This window comes from Drosophila albomicans, chromosome X (genome assembly GCF_009650485.2).
Source record: "Drosophila albomicans strain 15112-1751.03 chromosome X, ASM965048v2, whole genome shotgun sequence".
Taxonomy (NCBI): Eukaryota; Metazoa; Arthropoda; class Insecta; order Diptera; family Drosophilidae; genus Drosophila; species Drosophila albomicans.
Window position 1 is genome coordinate 25,658,945 of NC_047627.2, and position 19,739 is coordinate 25,678,683.

Consider the following 19,739-nt stretch of genomic DNA (forward strand, 5'->3'; position numbering starts at 1 on the left):
TAGCCTTCGATTGTTTGGGTTTCTTAACCACAGGGTGATTAAGATTTTGCCCTTAAATATACCACACAATTCTTATAGGCACACATGCGTAATTCTTGCTCAATTTTATTTATTTAGACATCAATTAACTTAAGTTTAAGGAATAGAACTGGCCGTAAAACTGATATGAACACAGCTAGTATATTACATACTTTTAAGAATATAGAAACACTGAGAAATATCGAATAAATTAATATCCTAAATTGAAATAACTGAAATCTTAATTCGATTTGATCATTCTATCTCAACAATTTGCTCAGAAGTAGTCTCTTGAACGATATATGCAGTAATAATTTTTTCCGTAAATATAATTTGGTTTAAAAGGTCGCGCGCTTTTTAAAACGCATTTGTGAGAATATACAATTGTAGCATTTGGAGTGTTACCAGCTCGTTTTTTTTATAGGCATCTCTTGCGACATGAATTAGTCCGCTTTTCAAACTCAATCTCCGGTCACGCTGGCTGCAGAGTTGTTTTTGCAGTTTAAGCTACGCTCGGATGAGAAAATTTAAAATAAAATAGTTTCTCTTAATTTAAATACGGTTCAAAACGCATTGGAGCTGTGCAAGTGCAATAATTGTGAGTAAATGATATCGGTGTTGTAAACGGCAGGTGGCATTTCCATTGCGAAAAATGTCGTTTACGCCTCAAAATTTTTCACTTGCGTCGGAAGTTTTTCTTTCTCTCTCGCTCTCTCCCATTTGGCTTCACTTCATTTTTTGTTGTATTTACGATGCTGATTCGTAATTGTCTTGTTGTATACACGTTCGCTCTTTCTTCCTCTCTCTCTTGTGTCTTTGCTGCGCGCGTGTGTGTGTGTTTGTGTGTGTCAGTGTTGTTGAGGTGGTATGTGTTTTGTGACTGCTGCTGGCTTTGGTTGGAAAATAATTAAAGCAAATAATATACATAAGTGAACAAACTCCAATTTGTAACACATTTCATAGAGTTCCGCAGTGGGCAATTCGTAATTATATTGTGCATCAACATAAATACATCCAGTGATTGCATTGTGATTTCAGATTGTTAGTATGCATAAGTGTGTGTATTTCTGTTAGTGTATGTGTGTGTGGATGCTGTTGCTACTGATGGCTGGAAAGGAGTATTAGAAGAAGACATTTGGATGCCATTCGCAGCATCCACAACACAGTCACCATCTCCACACACACAGACAAACGCGCACACACAACGCTATCGGAATCGGTGAATCGACCACTGGACTCTAGTTTTTTTGCTACTCCGTTTCTGTTTCTTTGCGCCCCGCCGCTTTCTTTGTGCGCAGTTGCAGGTAATCACACAGTGTCTGTCGCCCCCTTCGTTCCCCTCCGCACCACATACATATACACACATACACAGTAGTTGGGGCTGGCTAAAAAACTCAATGAAGTTACGAAAAATTGACTGGACACACATTAAACATTCGCTGCACATGCAGCTGAAACGTTCCTTCTCCCTCTCGCTCTGCCTTGGCCACCACTGACTCCCCTCTTTGGCTCTCCCGAAACGCCCACTCCTGCGCCCAAGACAATTGAGACGAAATCAACAACAACAACAAAACGTGTATGGAAACGCAAGGCGAGAGAGAGAGCGAGAGGAAGAGAGTTTTGAACAAGGGTCGACGTCGTCGTCGTTGCTGTCGTTATCGTAGTTGTTGCTTTTGTTATTGTTGTGCAGCCCGGGAATGTACATACATATGTATGTGTGTGTGTGTGTATGTGTTGTACAGGAAATCTGTTGCTGGGAAACTCTTAGCACATCTCAGCTTGAAGCGAACTTGATGATTCTGCGTGCTGCACTTGCACTTCTTGCAGCAAGCAACAGCAAGCAGCAGCTGCACTTTCCCCATCAAATGCGACGGCAACATTGACTGCATATTTGTGTAATTCTTCTATAGCCGGAAAAACTCAATTAAAGTTCGAGTGATGTTGATTTTTATTGAAGTACACACCCACACATACATGCACACATACAGTTGCAATTGCTTGTAGGATTTGCGTTTCATTCACAGCCCCAGAGAGAGAGAGAGCAGCAGCAGCAGCAGCAGCAGTCAAAAGAGCAGGATAAAAGTAACAAAAATGCACACACAACAACAACAACAAAGCCACCCACATTTTACCGAACTTTTGATGCTCCCTCTCACGCTTTTGCTTTTGCTTCACTGCTTGCTCTCTCTCAACCTGTGCACACACACACTGTGCTCTCTCGCCTCGTCCACCTACCTTATTTGAGCACGCTCTCTCTCGCTGGCTCTGCATATGCATGCGTGTGTTTGTGTGTGTGCTCTCTCATGCTGTCTAGCAGCCAGTGTGCCCCTGTTGTGTTTTCCTGCTCTATGCTCTGCTCTGCTCAGCTTGCTGGTCAGTTGTGTGCGCTCTCTGTATTTCTAGCTTAGTTGCCGTTTGTCAGCAGGAGCAGCGCAGCAGCCGCAGCCGAAAAAGGATTTTTCAGTTTGTTGCCAGACATTTTTGGGTGCAAATTACCACAAAAACAACACACTATCCTAACATTAATAATTAATAATGTTGTGCAACTGAACAAAAAAAATAACACAAACAAAATCAAAAACCAAGAGCGAGGTATAAAACAAACAAATGAGATGAAAAAAAAAAACATTTCACAATTCTGTTTAATTGAAACTGAACAAACTGTGTGCGTGTGTCAGTGTGTGTGTGTGTGTGCGTGCATAGGGCGCGTGAGTACGAGATGAAAAGGAAGGATGGAAGGGAGGGGGGGGGGGGCAGGTGGCAATTTGCATTCGCCTGCGCCGGCTGTGTGTGCGTATAAAGTGTTCGTGTGTTCGTGTGTGCCTGCGCTCAGCGCAGTCTCTCAGCACAGCTCTCAGCTCCTCTCAGCGGAGATGTCCAGTCGTGGATGTATCCCTATGCGGTCCCCAGTTCCTCAGTCCCTCTCTCTGCCTCTTCTTTTTTGTGGCTCTTGTTGTTGTTGTCGTTGTTGTTGTTGTGGTTGCGCTTGTTATTATTATCGCCGCTGTTGTTTTTGTTTTTTCTTTTCTTATCATAGACTGAAAGAATAGCAAAGGAGTTGCAAGTTTTACATTGTACGTTTCGCACTATCTCTGTAATCCAATGATAATCACAAATAGCTAGCGATAGAGCAATCTTTTAATTGTATTCTGTTATATTTTTGATAAATACTTGTGAGCTTGAAGGTTTTCACTAGATAATAAATGGGTAACTGGTGGTCGATCAATTTATTTTATAGGTGATGAATTTGAATTGGTTTTTGGTTCATACCAAAAAGTGTCTTTGTTCTAGGCTTCAAAATTATTCTAGGATAAATGTCTTTTGATTTATGCGATATTAATATTATATATTATTATAATATATTAACAATAACGTTGCATAATTTATTCCAAAGTGACGCTTATTTAATTTTATAAGGTATCTGCTTGTCTAGCTTTATCCATTTAATATATAGAATAATTATAAAGTGATTCACTGGGATTCACTTGATTAACTGTCAAAAGTAATGCAAGAGGAATTAATTTTGCCTAACTATACAGAGTATCTGTTAGTCAGGCAAACCTATCTACCAATTTTGTTGTAACTTTGTGAAAGTGACTGAATTAGTTGAAAATGTGATAAGTGAAGTAATGAAAATTATTTTTGCTCGATAATACAGGGTATCTTTAATACCATATCTTAGTGATATAAAAATCGGGGTATCTGATAGTCGAGCATATCCTAGTGATACAAAAAGCAGGGTATCTCTCAATCGAACCCACCAACTAAATTGCTTTTTGTTTGTGTCCCTTCATTAGTCGGTCAAGCCTACCTATAAATTCGTTTGTATCTTTTAATTGAAAATGTGTTAAGTGAAGTAAGAAAAATTATGTTCGCTCTATACTACAGGGTATTTGCTAGTCAAGTATACCCTAGCAGGATATCTCTCAATCGAACCCCCCAACTAAATTGCTTTTTGTTTGCCTCCCTTCCGACAGGTGCGTCAAGATGCGTCAATTCAACATTTCGGTCATTGGACTATCCGGGACCGAAAAGGATCGCGGCCAGGTGGGCGTGGGCAAGTCATGTTTGTGCAACAGATTTATGCGGCCGATGGCCGACGATTACTTTATCGATCACATATCAGTGCTCAGCCAGAGCGATTTCAGCGGTCGCATCGTGAACAATGATCACTTTCTCTATTGGGGCGAGGTGCGCAAAACGACCGACGAAGGCGTCGAATACAATTTCAATATCATTGAGCAGACCGAGTTTATGGATGATTCGACGTTCCAGGCCTTCAAAGTGGGCAAAATGGATCCATATCTGAAGCGTTGCACCGCCACCAAAGTCTTCTCCGCTGAGAAACTCATGTACATATGCAAAAATCAGCTGGGCATCGAAAAGGAATACGAACAGAAGGTGATGCCCGACGGTCGGCTGAGTATCGATGGCTTCGTCGTTGTCTTCGATGTGAGTCCCGTGCCCAATCGCAGTGTGGAGAAACAGGTTGAGTTTGTCCAGAATGCCATTGCGAACATATTGAAAAACAAGAAACCACTCGTTCTGGTGACCACAAAGAACGATGATGCCTATGAGCTGTATGTGAGGGAGGCGGAGAAGATCAGTCAACGGAAGGATTACAAGAGTACGGTGCAATTGATTGAGACATCGGCGCACGAGAGCATCAACATTGATCTCGCATTTCTGATGCTTGCCCAAATGATCGATAAGGTGAAGAATCGCGTCAAGATCATTTCATATCAGGAATCGGCGAAATCACGCAAAGAACTCCTCGACATCCGATCGGAGGCGGTCACGCGGCTGATACGCAATCAAATTACCGATTATCATGTGCTGTGGTCGCAGGGCTCCAAGATGCTGTCGCAGTATCGCGAATGGAACGAGTTCCTCAACATTTTTGGACACGAGGCCGGTCAGAAGTTGTTCCGTCGCCACATGAAGAAGCTGCGTGACGATCATCTCAACAAGAAGCTGCATCAATATTTGGATAAGTTTGCATTGGCCCTCGAGTATCTGCTGCCCGATATCAGTGCGCTCAATATTAGCGATGATGATGCGTGGGAATGCGCTCGCAACTATCTGCAGAATCACATTGAGTTTGAGCAGTATTTCTTCGAGTGTCCGCAGGCCACATGGACCGAGCTATTGGACATGGATGAGGCTGAGGATGAGGCGCGTATACCGTTCGATGTCCTCGAGACGAACGAGGCCGAGACCGTCTTCCGCAACTACTTGAACTCGGTGCAGCAGGACAAGAAGAAGATCGGGTGAGTGATCAATCGATCTACATCTATCTATTGATCAATAATTTGCAGTGTATTATTTTGAAGATATAGTTGTCTAGATAAATTTCATCGAGTTTACTTTATGCTCGATCAGTAAAAAAATGTTTACTCAAAACGATTTTCACGATCAGTAGTCAAATTATTCGTTTACAAATTATAATGCCAATAGTTTGCAGTATATTATTTTAAAGATAAATTTATCTAAATTTATATTACTTTATACAAGATCACTAGATTGTTTACACAAAACTATCTTCACGATCAGTAGTCAAGTTATTCGTTTGCAAATTATAATATCAATAACGTGCAGTATATTATTTTAAAGAAACATTTATCTACTCTTAACGACATTTATCTTACTTTATTCAAGATCAATACTCAAAATGATCTTCACGATCAGTAGTTAACTTCTTTGATTCCAAATTATAATATCAAGTTGCAGAATATTATTTTGAAGTTCAATTTCATTGAGTTTACTTTATGCACGATCACTAGATTGTTTACTCAAAACGATCTTCACGATCGGTAGTTAACTTCTTCAGTAAATCGATTTTTCAAGATAATTTCATTAAATTCCTTATAGTAGATCTGCAAATTTGATCATACGATCTCTCTTTTAGGTCTTCTCTTAGTCATCAGCCCCTTGAGCTGCGCATTTCTCTATTAGCAACTCAGCTACAATTATGCATCTAATACATATCTCAAGCTTGAATCAGCAGTTAACTCAAAAGCATCTCGCATTTATGTATTAGATCAGCAGATATTTTGTAGTAATTAGTAAATTGTTATGTCGCAACTAGTATCTTAGAATTGTGCACAAGCATCGCACATATTTTTCTTCTTTGAGTCACAGTCTTCTGTAATTAGATACAATTTGTATCTAGTAATTGATCATTGAAACTTTGCTGTAATTTATCTCGTATGTAGCTGACACCTCAACAGAGTGTGAATGTAGATACTTTTGCTTTTGCAATTGAAATTGAGATACTCTCTACACCCCGAATACAATATTCCAGCATTACAAGTTTTAGATCAGCGAAACTGTCAACAAATTTCTAAGCCAATAATAGGCTTTGTTGGATTCAATTACGTGCGAGTTACTGACCATAACTTTTATAACTAAATGTTATGCATGGATGTACATTTAGTCGTGTATTATACCCGCTAACCGAAGGGTGAAAGAAATTTTAAAAAAATTAGGAAATAATTTTGTACAGCTCAAAGGGTTTGGCTGATAATTTGTTAAATTTTGTACTTTAGGGTATATTTTTAATGTAGCAACATATCTACATATATACCAAATGTAGTCCGCGTTATATTTGCAGTATTTTTTGGTATATTAATTTTGTATACTTTTAGAATATAGTTTTATTCGAAATTCGTTGCGATTATTTATGGTATACCTTCTATCGATATACCAAATATACTCATCGGTATTTTTTCAGTATATTGCGTAGCGGGTATTTATGGTATATTTAGAATGTATCACTGTATCAATATACCAAATATAGTCATCGGTATAATTTCAGTATTTAGACGGGTATATTTTCAGGTATACTCGGTATATTTTAATTTTTTTTTTTTTTGGTCCACTAATCTGGTATGTTTTTAGTATATGCGTATATTTTAAAAATTGCTAGCGGGTATCCCACAGTAGAGCACACTCGATTGCAGCAGACTATGAGATACCCGCTACACATTATAATGAAAATAAAACAGTGCGGTATTATTTTTAATTTAGACCAAATTAATATACTGCAAAATACTAAAAAAAAAAAACTCAGTATATTTATACTTAGTATATATTTATAATGCATTAAAATATACCATTGAAACCAAAATATACCACAAAAATACTAAAAACATACTAAATGTTATTGACATATTGATATTGACATTGAAAATATACCATAGAGTGGAAAATATACCTGATTCTCAGATTATATACCCTATATACATTTAAGATCTAAGTTGCATTTATTGCTTTGGCCGCCTTTGACTTTTTTGCATACAAAGTATAGTTCTAAAATACTAAATTATACTAAATTCCATTGGTATATTGATATTGACATTAAAAATTGACCATGGAGTGTAAAATATACGAGATTGTCAGATTATATTCAATATTTAAAATATACCATAGATGTCAAAATATACCACAAAAATACTAAAAATACACTAAATGCTTTTGGTATATTGATATTGATATTGAAAATTGACCATGGAGTGGAAAATATACCAGATTCTCAGATTATATTCCATATATCCATGTAAGAACTGAGTTGCAATTATTGCTTTGGTTATCTTTGACTTTTCCCCATAGGCTTTAAATATATTGTATGCACTTTTCTCTTCCTACTTGTACCCGAAAGTAAAATGTATTAATCCTTGACCCACATCGTTTAGGAAGTATTCATCACTGCAAACAAAGTTAATATTGTGCTTTCTTGACCATATTCTTTTGCCATTGTCGTTTTTGCAGCTGGAAGCAACAGTTCAAGATGCTGCTGGAGGAGTCCGGTTTCGTGACGCCCGGAAAGCAGCTGTCGGAGGTTCGGGTGCTGTTCATGGGTCGTGAGTGCTTCGAGGCGCTGTCGGAGCATGATTGCCAACAGATCTACGATATCCATCAGGACGAGATCATTGAGAAGAGCAAACAGAATTTCGTTGAGCTGCTGCTGGAGCATGCGCAATACTTTCTGCAGTTCAAGAACGTTGATATCATCACGCAAGAGGATGTCCGGCAAATCACGGATGTGATACAGGAGGATTCGCGTTACAAGATGCTCGATCGCTTGGATCAGGAGCGACGAGTGATGCTGGTGCAGCATTTGCGCTTCATCCATTGCCCCATCCGTGATCATTGTCCGTTCTTCAACAATTGCGTTGATAACTTGATAGAAGAGGTGCTCTCCGACAAATCCTCAGCTGGCAATCACAAGTCATCACATGCTGGGGGACAAGTTGGCGGCGGAGGCTGGAAATCGACGCCTGGAAGTGGCAGCGATCGAACATTGAATCTGCTGATCGTGGGCTCGGAGCATTTGGCCAGCGATCTGCTCAACGATATACGCATCTGCACGGGCAGCAAGGGCGAATACATCTACGAGAATCAAACATATTATCTCAACTATCGCATTGCCAACGGCGACATGGAGGCCTTCAAGGCCATCGACGTCTATTCGAGTGGTCAGTATGGGAAAAATGAATAAAATGAATCTGAATATCGATTTTGAATTGTCTTTTTCGAATCGTTTTGCAGGTCTGATTTGTGTGTACTCCAATCAGCAATCGTTTGAGACGCTCAAGGACAACTTGGAGCGCACTTTGCTCTGCAATCTCGAGCTGGAGGATAAGTTTGAGAATCTACCGATTGTGTTGGTCTATCAGCCGCAGGATCTCAAGGAGAACGAAGTCGAGTATTTGCGCAGCGAGGGAATGCGTCTATCGGAAATGTTGCACTGCGATTTCATTGATCATACGCAAAATCATCAGAAATACGTCTACGATATACTCAACATTGTCATTCTATCGCTCAAATTGAGCGAAATGAAAAGCTACGAGCCATATCCATCGTCCAATCACACCGATCTCCGAATTTTGGTTTGCATCTACTGCGGCGATCAGTATGACATCGAGAACATTGTCCAGCCATTGTTGGCCGAGTCCAGTTTGGTCAAGGCCAACGAGCATTGCATCGTTGTCGATGTCTTCATTGGCGATGCGAAGCGACGCGTTGAGTTTATCTTGTCATCGTATCATGGCACCAATCAGTATCGCGATGAGCTCATACACGGCTATATTTACATCTATTCGGCCAAACGACGCTCCTCGCTGGCCAATCTCAAGTGAGTAGCAAAACTTTGCCTGCATCTGTGTGTAGACTAAATGTTTTTCTTCTACTTTTTCTTTGCAGCATTTTGGCAGCACAGAATGCCAACATTCCATTGCAAATTGTGGCGGTAACGGAGAGCGGCGGCGTTAATGCGTTCTTCAATAATGAGATTTGCCAGTTTCTCATCACCGAGGGCAATGCGTTGGCCGATCGCTTCAAGGGCAGCTTCATGACCTTCTCCGCCGATCAGTATGTGAAGTGTAAGTGCTCATAGAATGCATTTTACTTTCTTCTATACTAACTTTACTTCCCTTTTCAGTTGCCTTTTATAATCCATTCCTGAAGACGGCCTGGGACAACAAATACGAGGTGGAGAATCTGCATGTGGAGGAGTCAATTACTTTAGATTCGGGCGAAGGCACGCTTGAGAATTCAGTTAATCAAATGCCACGTCCGCCACCGAGACACGAAAGCTATATGCTATCCAATACACTTGGTACCGATGGTTCCGGCAGTGAGAATTACGAAATGCTTCCTACAAGATCTCTCAACTCATTAAATGGTAAGCGAGATATTTCTTTCTTTTACGTTTTTCGAATTTTCTAAATCTCTTTGTTTTTGTTTTTTATTTTATTTCGCAGAAGAAAGAGATATATCTTTAGATGAAATCTATGATGACAACAACGAAAAACCCAAGCACCTGCATCAAAGTAAGTTTCATCATCGTTGACTTCTGGGCCCCTTTATCTCTATCTCTCTCTCTATATATATATATCTCTCGCTCTCTCTCTCTATATATTGTCCAATCAATTGACACCTCAGTTATACGACATTCAACCATAAAATCGATATGTATATCATCTTTTATCATGCGTCGTCGTCTCCCTCAGTAAAAAAATATCATAACAATTGTACATAAAAAAAAGAAAAACGTATTGTCATGAATCGAATCACTCGAGACGGCTCAGAAATGAGAACAGTTTATTAATTACGAAAAGAAAGTTACAGTTAGAATACAGAATTTCGAATTTAAACCGACAGAAAAGAAGGCTATTCGGTTTGAAAGAAATGGTTGCTTTCACTTTTCAATAATATCCTTTCAATAATATTTCAAGGTTTTCCTTTTAGTTGCTTATAGTAATATCTATTTGAACTAAACGAATTTAACCCTTTAGTCCGCAAGATCGTTATTCATAGTACTTATTGCTTTTGATCTTCACTCTTGATATTTCAGGGAAGTCCAAAAATTATGTTTATTGCTATAGTTGTTTATTGCTTTCGTCAGCTGCTGATGTCGTTTAAAGTTGAAAAAAAGGTGCAATTTGGTCAAAATAATTTTTACTTTAATATTTTAAGAACAAAAAAAAAACTATTCCTCTTATAAGATCATGGCGATCTAAAGTTTTTGTCTTATAAATCTCAATTCGTGCAATAGCAAACAAAAAATTCAGAACACTTCTTAACTGTTAAGAGAGGAACACAAAATTAATATTAACAAAAAAAAATTCAGAAAGCTAAACTTTAGGCAGAATATTCGCGTTGTCTTGTCCCCCGTATCATACTATATATCTATATAAGTACTCTCTAATGATCTTTTATAATGATTACATCTGATTAATGATTAACCATATAACAATTACATATATTTTTTTGTGTTTTTTTATATCGATTTATCTCTGTGTGTGTGTATTTGTTGTTGTCATTGCCTATTGCATACCAAAAAAACAAAAAAAAAAATTATTATAAATACCAAAAAAAAAAAAAAAAACTGAAAAAAAAACAGGATTCCAGATATTCCCTCCTCCAACAACTCCTCCAGAGCCAGCCCCTCCAGATCATCAGCTCATTACATGCACATATAAGAGTCAATTCGTTTCGGCTTCAGAATCAAGTTTGGAAGAAATAACATGTAATCTAACTAATTGAATATTTTCTTATATACTCGTTTAATCGTAAACATTCAATTCAATTCAAAACGCTCTTGATTTCCATTCGAATTTCGCTTACGTTTCTTATTCTTCGTATTCGTAATCGTTTTTTTTTTTCTTCTTATTCGTTTGTTATTTTGTGAAGTCTTCCTTTTGGTTCTATTGCTCTTCCTTTTGCCTACGTTCATTGTGTTCATTTTGTATGCGAAACGCAAACTGTGAATAATAATCGCAATTCGCGAACCTTTTCGTTCTCCTCCATGTACATAAATAACAAACATAAATAGCATACATATAGATTTTTTAATACTATACTCACGATTGTTCTATGTACATAATACGTATTTTGTATATATACAAAAACTTTAAAATCGCTCCAATCGCCAATTCTCTGTATTATATATCCTTGTATTTTTGTTGCTCTTTGTCTCGCTTTTGTATGTACATATTTTACCTGCAATTGATATTGTGTGTGTCTCGACAACAAAAACGTCACGTTGCGCGTAATATTCGATACCTTTATACTCTACAGCAGCATCAAAAGTCGAAGCAAAGCTTAGATTTCAGATATTCTAAGCAACTATAGACTTACAAATTATTACCTAGGGTTATTCCGAAATTCAACTTGAATAACAACCAGAAGATACTAAAATATACCGAAATCTATATTCGGTACATCGATATAATACTACAAAATATACCATTCAGTGCACAATATACCAACTTATCAGCCAAAGCTGCTCAGATTCGTAGTGAGATACCCACAACACATTTTTTCTTTTAAAATATACCGAACAATATACCGCGAAAATACCTAAAATATACCAAAGGCAATATTTGGAGTATTAATATAGTACTACATTCAAAATATACCGTAGAGTGCAAACTATACCAGATTGTCAGCCAAAGCTCCTAAGATCCGTAGTAAGTAGGCGAGTGTGCTCGACTGTGAAATACCCGCTACTCATTTTAAACAACAGCCAAAAAGTGCAGTATTATTCTGAAAAAAAAATATACCAAATTAAGAGGTCAGAAATATACCAGATTGTCAGTTAAAACCCCTTTTGCAGTAGGCGTAAATGGAAGTTCATAGAATCGAAAGCGATGCACATCTTTAACAAAAAGAAAGTTAACTGCTCAATGATTTTAATGCAAATAATTGTAATCAAATAAAATACAGATTACAGCAAATATATGCGAGCATTCTTATATGGAAATAAATACACTATTCAACTGCTTTTGATTCGAAGTTAATAACTTCTTTACAACTGAACTCATTTAAAAAGGGTCTCGCGTAGTCGAATGTAACACGCATGTTGTCCCGAATTGTGAAGCGAATAATTCGCATTTGATTAATCGATAGCTCGGCTTTTGTTGCTGTTGTTAGATGTGTTTGTTCCATTACGCCTTTGCTTACACATACAAAATGACAAAATGTACAAATTACAACAACTCTACTCGGCACACTTACAAAAGTACAGCGTTATCGTTATCGATTTATCGATTTCGTTGGCTTTCTTCATTTATCGTATGATTTTTGTGCGTGTTTTTGCTTTGCTTCTTAAATTCGTTTCGTTTCCGTTTTGTTTGGTTTTATTTTTTGTTTTTAGTATTTGCGTTGTGAATCTAACTTTAAGCTTAGATGAGAAAGCTCCGAAAGTTGAGCTTCGAAAACTGATATCGATCAATTGTTGATGCCAATTATAATTTCGTTGTGTCTTCTTCTTGTTGTTCTTGTTGTTGTCGTTCTTCTTTCGTTTCGTTTCCTTTTTATCCTATTCATGCATTTCATAAGCAGCGGATGTCAGCGGGTCGAAGGATTCATTGGCCACCCATGATGCAGGTTAACATTCCACTCTCTCTCACTCTTAGTCGTTTCTTCCCGCATTTCTGTCTGTCTGTCTTCTCTCTGTACCATTCTCTCTGTCTAACACACACACACACACACACATGCATACACATTCCTGCACGAATTGTAGCTGCCTCTCTCAATCTCTCTCTCCCTCACTCACGCTCTTCCCCCCTCTTCCCAGCCTACAAAAAATACACTTTGGAGAGTCGCCCGCCTTTTTGTTGCCGTAGAGCCTAGAGCACTTAGTATTAGACTAAAGAAAAAAAAAGTACTCCCTGCCTCTTCCTCTCCCCTCTCACCACTTACCCCGACTGCACTGCTCGTTCCTTTCTTAGCTGCTCTTAGTGCTTAGTGTTTTTTTTTTTATATATATTTTACTCTTACTGTTCTGTCATCTATTGAACACATGAAATTTTGATTGTTTTATGATCGCGGCATAATTGCAGAATGGCTCGAGGATAAGAACGATCCGCGTCGCAGCAACATGAACAAGAACTCGATATGGAATAATTTCAGCGGATCGACGCATGCTTATACCACAGGGAGGCGGCACATTGATTCCAATTTGAATAAGATACGGCCCAAGGGACCGAGCCAAACGCTGAAGGTGGGTGAAGCGCCCAGTCGAAACTGTGCCATGAGCTCCTCAACTTTCACGCTACCCACACAGCAACCGGGCAAGCTGAACATGAAAAACTTTCAGCTGGTCAGCGATGCCGTCGCCAAAATGAATTTCACCAGCAGCGGCAGCATGGGTGAATCCTATTTGGGTGGCGTTGGCGGTGTCGGAGGCGATGGCATTGTTGGCGTCGGAGTTGGCAGCGATAAGGATGCCAAGCGCTATGATCACGCTCAGCTCGATGGCGAGGACGAGGACTCCGAGGAGCTGGCCGAGTATGAACAAATCTACGAAAACGAAGGTAAGGAATTTTACAAAGTTAGTCAAAATCCTGGTAAAGTTGAAAGGTATCTTTTCAAGAAAAGACTCTTTTTTTTTTATTATCCTGGTAAAGTTGAAAGGTCTTTCAGGAATACTAAAATCTTTCTTGAGAGACCTGGTAATACTGAAAAGTCTTTCTTGAATAGTAGACTCTTTCTTGATTGTCCTGGTAAAGTTGGAAGGTCTTTCTTGTATAGTACATTCTTTCTTGATTGTCCTGGTAAAAGTTGAATGAACTCTCTTGAAAACTAGACTCTTTCTTATTTATCCGGATTATCCTGGTAATACTGAAAGGTCTCATTTGAATACTAGACTGTTTCTTGATTGTCCTGGTGTCCTGGTAAAGTTGAAAGGTCTCTTGAATAGTAAACTCTTTCTTGATTGTCCTAGTAAAGTTGAAAGCTCTTTCTCGATTGTCCTGGCAAAGTTAAAATGTCTCTCTTGCATACTAGACTCTTTCTTAATTGTCCTGGTAATACTGAAAGGTCCCTCTTGAATTCTAAACTCTTTCTTGATTGTTCTAATTAAGTTAAAAGGTCTCTTTTGAACTCTAGACTCTTTCTTGATTATCCTGGTAAAGTTGAAAGGTCTTTCAGGAATACTAAAATCTTGAGAGACCTGGTAATACTGAAAAGTCTTTCTTGAATAGTAGTCTCTTTCTTGATTGTCCCGATAAAGTTGGAAGGTCTTTCTTTAATAGGACACTCTTTATTGATTGTCCTGGTAAAGTTGAATAAACTCTCTTGAAAACTCTTTCCTACTTATCCGGATTATCCTGGTAATACTGAAAGGTCTCATTTGAATACTAGACTCTTTCTTGATTGTCCTGGTGTCCTGGTAAAGTTGAAAGGTCTCTTGAATAGTAACTTCTTTCTTGATTGTCCTAGTAAAGTTGAAAGCTCTTTCTTGATTGACTTGGCAAAGTAAAAAGGTCTCTCTTGTATACTAGACTCTTAATTGTCTCAGTAAAGTAGGTATTTACTAAAAGGTCCCTCTTGAATACTAGACTCCTTCTTGATTGTTCTAGTAAAGTTGAAGTCTTTTTTGAAGACTAGACTCTTTCTTGATTGTCCTGGGTACTTTCTTTCTTTCCTTCTAGAGCATTTCTTGATTGTCCTGATAAAGTAGAAAAGTCTCCTTTGAATAGACTCTTTCTTGATTGTAATATCGGACTCTCTTTCTCTCTCCCAAACTGTTTGTTTAGACTGCACCGAGTCGGATAGCTGCGCCAGCTCGACGGAGCGTCGGGTGCGACAACAGAACGCCTATTACAAGGCCAACAAGAAGGCTGCTACTACCAAGAAGAACAAAAAGAAGAAGGTCGCCATTCCGGTGCAAACGCCACGCGTTCCTCCCTTTGGATCCTACGTCAGTCCCCCGGAGATACCGTCGCACTATCAGCGCATGGCCGCCGTTGCCGCTGCAGGTGAGAAGAGTATGTGTCGTGTTCTTTTTTATTTCATTTCATTTCACTTAATTAGTTCTCATTTAAGATGGTCTATGTTAAGATTATGTTCAGTTTTAAGTACTTATCCCGACTTGTACTATTATTATTATGTTACCCCGAAAATAGAGGAAAAAACGAATAGGAAACGTAAATTCCAAATTACCCATATACTAAATATAACATTTGGTATATTAATTCGGTATATTTTAACAATATTGTGGCACTGTTTTTGCTTTTATTGAAAATGTGTAACAGGGAATAAGATTTTATTATATTTTATGAATCATTTGTAATTTTATAATTTATAACTTCTAAAATGATTATCATCATTTGAACTTTCTACTTGTATAATGATTATTATCATTTAGTATTTTATTTTATTAACGTATTCTAGTTCTAAAATATGTTTAGTCTTAGCATTCCCATTTATATTTATATCTTAACTATTAAGAACTCCCCGCTAACTTCCTCATTTTTCTCATTTTCTCACTCACTTTCTGTCTGTAGAAAAAGCTGAGGCTGTGCCCGACTTCATGAAGAGCGACAAATCGCCCGAGGTAAGAACGTTTGCTGATAAATTAAGCATTCAAAACAATGTGAATATTGATCTTTTGACAATTTGTAGTATTCCATGGTGCCCGAGTTAACGGCAGCGGGTATTTTTGGTGCGGAGAATTCGCCCGAGTTCAATATGAATGCCAAATGCTTGAAGGACTTTGAGAAGCTGGAGAAGCGACGCATCAAGGAGGAGACAGCACGATTGCGCAAGCAACAGGAGCGTGAAAAGGAGCAGGAAAAGAAGCTGAAGCGTAAGCTCAAACAAAATGCCAAGGGTCTGACCGAGACAACCGAGGCACAATTTGGCAAACTGATGATCACATCCGACAAGGACGAGATTCCCATTTTCCTCATCAAGTGCGTGGAGTTCATCGAGAAGGAAGGTCTCGACTCTGAGGGCATTTATCGTGTTCCCGGCAGTAGAGCTCACGTCGACATGCTCTTCCAGCGCTTCGAAGAGGGTACGTCGCAGTCGCATAAATCTCTCGACTCCCCAATTGGATTATAATATGAATATTATTTCTAATGACTTTTTAGATACCAACACGGTGATTGATGTGCTCGATATACCAGTGAATGCTGTGGCCACGGCGCTCAAAGATTTCTTCTCGAAACGCTTGCCGCCGCTGTTCAGCAAGGACATCATCAAGGAGCTCGAAGAGATTGCGGGTGAGTAACAAGTGAAGAATAGGGAAAAGATAACAAGAAACCCGAAAGACAAGAAAGAACAAAATTGCAGAATCAAGTCATTTAAGGAGTAACATCAGTGTAAAATTTTCAAAAATTCAATTATTTTTCGCTTAAAAGAAATATAACTATCCTTAAATACAATAACAACAATTTAGGCGAAAAAAAAAACGAGGGTCCCTTAAGATTCCTTCGTTTGCTTGGGATCAGATGAAAATTGTAGATGTATTTAAGAAATATTTTTGTATGGGAAAAATCGCCTACTTACAAAGGTTCTTAATTGTTGTGGTATATTTTGCAAACTTTAGTATATTTTGAATGTACATCAATATACCAAATATAGCCTTTGGTTGCGGTTTCTTAGTTTGGTATACTTTAAAATTAATACCTCACTTTTATCTTCTTTATTCTTGTTTTTTTTTTATACTAATCTTTGTTCACTTTTTTTCTCTCTTCTCAGGCTCTCGTGGCGTCGGCTCATCCAAGCTGAATGTTGAGGTTAAAACCGATCGCAGTTGCCGTTTGATAGCTTTAAAGTCCTTGCTGCAGAAATTACCAACCATCAACTTTGCCATACTCAAATACATATTCCAGCACTTTGTGCAGTAAGTAATCTTTTTTACTACATATATATAGTAGACTAAATCTAATCTTGGATCAATTTCTTATAGTGTCTCGGATAACTCAAAGCTGAACAGCATGGACAGCAAGAATCTGGCCATTTGCTGGTGGCCCACCTTGATACCCATCGATTTTACCGACATGGGACACTTTGAGCAGCTGCGGCCCTATCTCGAGGACATTGTCCAGACGATGATTGATCAATTCCCGTATCTCTTTTGCGGCAAGGATGCCTTTGTCATGGTCTAGAGTCTAGCGAAGAAGAAGGCTAGCGAGGACGAAACACACTCATGGAGCAGCAGCACCATCATGAACCCATCGATCGATTTACAGATCATTAAAAAGGAAAAACAAAAACAAAATCACAATAACGACAGCTAAATAGAAGAAGAAGACGAAGAAGAGAGATCCTTTTTACTTTGTTGCAAAAGTGTGAAGGGTCTTCTCAAAATTAAATGAAGGCAGCCAAGTCGCCATTTTTTTGTAAACGCAACAGTATGAGTGCATGAATGTATGTGTGTGCGTGTGTGTGTGTGGGTGTGAATGCGTTTGTATTGTAAAGTATTTGATATGGAAACGAAAAGTATATAAAGAGAAGAGGAGGAGGAGGAGCAACCAATTAGTTAAGTAGGGTATATATTTATTTTTTGATATGTGTGTATGTATATCTATATATGCATGTATTTAACCACATTTTAACTGATTTTATTGTATTTTACTTCTGTATTTTTTTTTGTATTTTTAATATATACATATATATACACATATATAGATATACATATTTTGTATTTAATGGCTTTGTTGTGTTTCCGTGATATATGTAAACGCATAATGCGTAAAGAACAAAACAAAAAAAAAGAAGCGCCCAACAACAAACGCCCCCCGCACTACGCCTGAACCGCTCCTGTGTGTGCTCCTGAACTTGGCTTTGCTCACCAACACTTGCTTCGTTCAGTGTGTGCGTGTGTGCATCGGTGTGTGTGTTTGTCGTCGGCGTCAAAAGAGAAAAATTCAATAAATGTATTAATTGTGTATTGTATGTTAAAAGAACAAGAAAATAATAAGAAAAAACAAAACACATAAACAAAGCATAAACTAAAGCATTACATATACACATATATATCTATATATTTGCTATGTATGTCTAATTAGAGGACGAAGCAGCAGACGAAGAAGAGCTGCAAAGTAAACGAAAAAGTAAAGCGCAAACGCAAATGCAAATGCAAAATTCAAAACCAATTCCAGCTAAACTAAATGTGAATCTCTTATTGTATGTGAGTCTGTGTCTGTGTCTGTGTGTGTGTGTGCGAGTGAATGTCCTGTTCTTTTATGTGTATTTATGTGCGTGTGTGTGTTTGTGTATGTATTAAGCAGGCAGCAAAACAAATTGTGTCTAAAAGATGGCAAGCATGTGTATTAAGTAATTAGCGCTAATATTGATACAAAAACAAAAAACATTGGTACTACCCGCCCCCCAGCCCTGATCCTCGCCTATGACCACCACCCCCCGCGGCCCTCTTGACATGCAACAGCATTGCAGTATGCTGTCTATCTCACTCACTCTCTTTGTCTCTAGGCTCTCAGCTATTATAAATGTGTGCTCTACTCTTACATATGGCAAAAAAATAAAAAACAAACACAAAACAAAAACAAAACTCATATACAACAACTTCGATATATATATATAATATATATGTATATATTCGTACATATATATCTATATATATACAATATATATGTGTATTTTAACTAAAAAACAAACAAAAAAAAACAAAAAACGTAGACAACGTAAGCGTAAGTGTTATTTCTTGTAATTGAGCATTAATTTTTTATAAACCTAATTATATAATTGTGTATCTTGTGTCTGAACGGACCTCAAACTTAAAGCAAAACAACAACAAAAAAAACGAAAGAAAAAAAAGTAAAACTAAATAAAAAAAATTGATGTGCGAAAAAAAAAACAAAACAAAACAAAAAAACAGAGAGAAGAGAATGACAAAAAAAAGCAAACAAAATAACCAATATATAGTATAATTTGTATAGATGTGTGTCTATTGCATTATTTGTACATGAATGTACATGCACATACATACATACATATATGTATATACGATATATATATGAACATATACACGCAGGATGCAATGCTATATATGTATATGTACTTGTATGTGTATGCATTTATTTATATACGCTACAAAAGAAAAACAAAAACAAAACAAGAGAAAACAAAAAAGAAATGCAAAAAAAAAACAAAAACAAAATATGTCTCAACAAAAATGTAATTCGACGTGATGTGTAATGATATTTTTAAAAGCAAATTTTACGCGCCCTCCAAAAACTCCAATATATCCAAATCTCCCCTACCTACGACAAGCCCCCAGCCCCCTCGCTCCCCTGTATCCTTCCATTAACTAACCAACTCATATCTATCCCTTTCTATCTCACGGTGTGTGTCTCTCTCTCTCTATCGCAAACGTGTGTATCACATGCGCGAAATGGCTATAAAAGGAGTGAAAGAAGAAGCAGAAGAAAACAAAAAATAAATTTGTGGGCATTTTCCAA

At 37.8% G+C, this 19,739-nt stretch overlaps 1 protein-coding gene across 5 annotated transcripts; it reads left to right on the forward strand.

The window, feature by feature from the left end:
* Nucleotides 1-463: 463 nt before the first annotated feature.
* LOC117568507 (rho GTPase-activating protein 190) lies at nucleotides 464-19,465 on the forward strand. 5 transcript variants are annotated; one of them, XM_052008598.1, is made up of 16 exons: nucleotides 464-616; nucleotides 3,996-5,288; nucleotides 7,789-8,495; nucleotides 8,569-9,154; nucleotides 9,223-9,401; nucleotides 9,461-9,703; nucleotides 9,783-9,851; nucleotides 10,925-11,050; nucleotides 12,868-12,912; nucleotides 13,368-13,841; nucleotides 15,066-15,287; nucleotides 15,816-15,865; nucleotides 15,934-16,327; nucleotides 16,404-16,535; nucleotides 17,014-17,158; nucleotides 17,225-19,465. In XM_052008598.1, the coding sequence occupies exons 2-16, from the start codon at nucleotides 4,006-4,008 to the stop codon at nucleotides 17,421-17,423; spliced, it is 4,854 nt and encodes a 1,617-aa protein (XP_051864558.1). In that variant the 5' UTR covers nucleotides 464-616; nucleotides 3,996-4,005; the 3' UTR covers nucleotides 17,424-19,465. The 5 variants fall into 5 exon arrangements, with proteins under 5 accessions (XP_051864558.1, XP_051864556.1, XP_034105097.2 ...); XM_052008596.1 differs by having other exon boundaries at nucleotides 465-616; nucleotides 15,066-15,296; XM_052008597.1 differs by lacking the exon at nucleotides 464-616 and adding an exon at nucleotides 2,501-2,610 and having other exon boundaries at nucleotides 15,066-15,296.
* Nucleotides 19,466-19,739: the final 274 nt, after the last annotated feature.

Bases quoted from the DNA above. Each gene is read 5' to 3' on its own strand.
- LOC117568507 (XM_052008596.1), top strand. From the start codon at position 4,006: ATGCGTCAATTCAACATTTCGGTCATTGGACTATCCGGGACCGAAAAG. The intron at 9,155-9,222 runs GTGAGTAGCAAA...TTTTCTTTGCAG, and splicing joins TCCTCGCTGGCCAATCTCAA to CATTTTGGCAGCACAGAATG. The intron at 15,297-15,815 runs GTATGTGTCGTG...TTCTGTCTGTAG, and splicing joins TGCCGCTGCAGGTGAGAAGA to AAAAAGCTGAGGCTGTGCCC.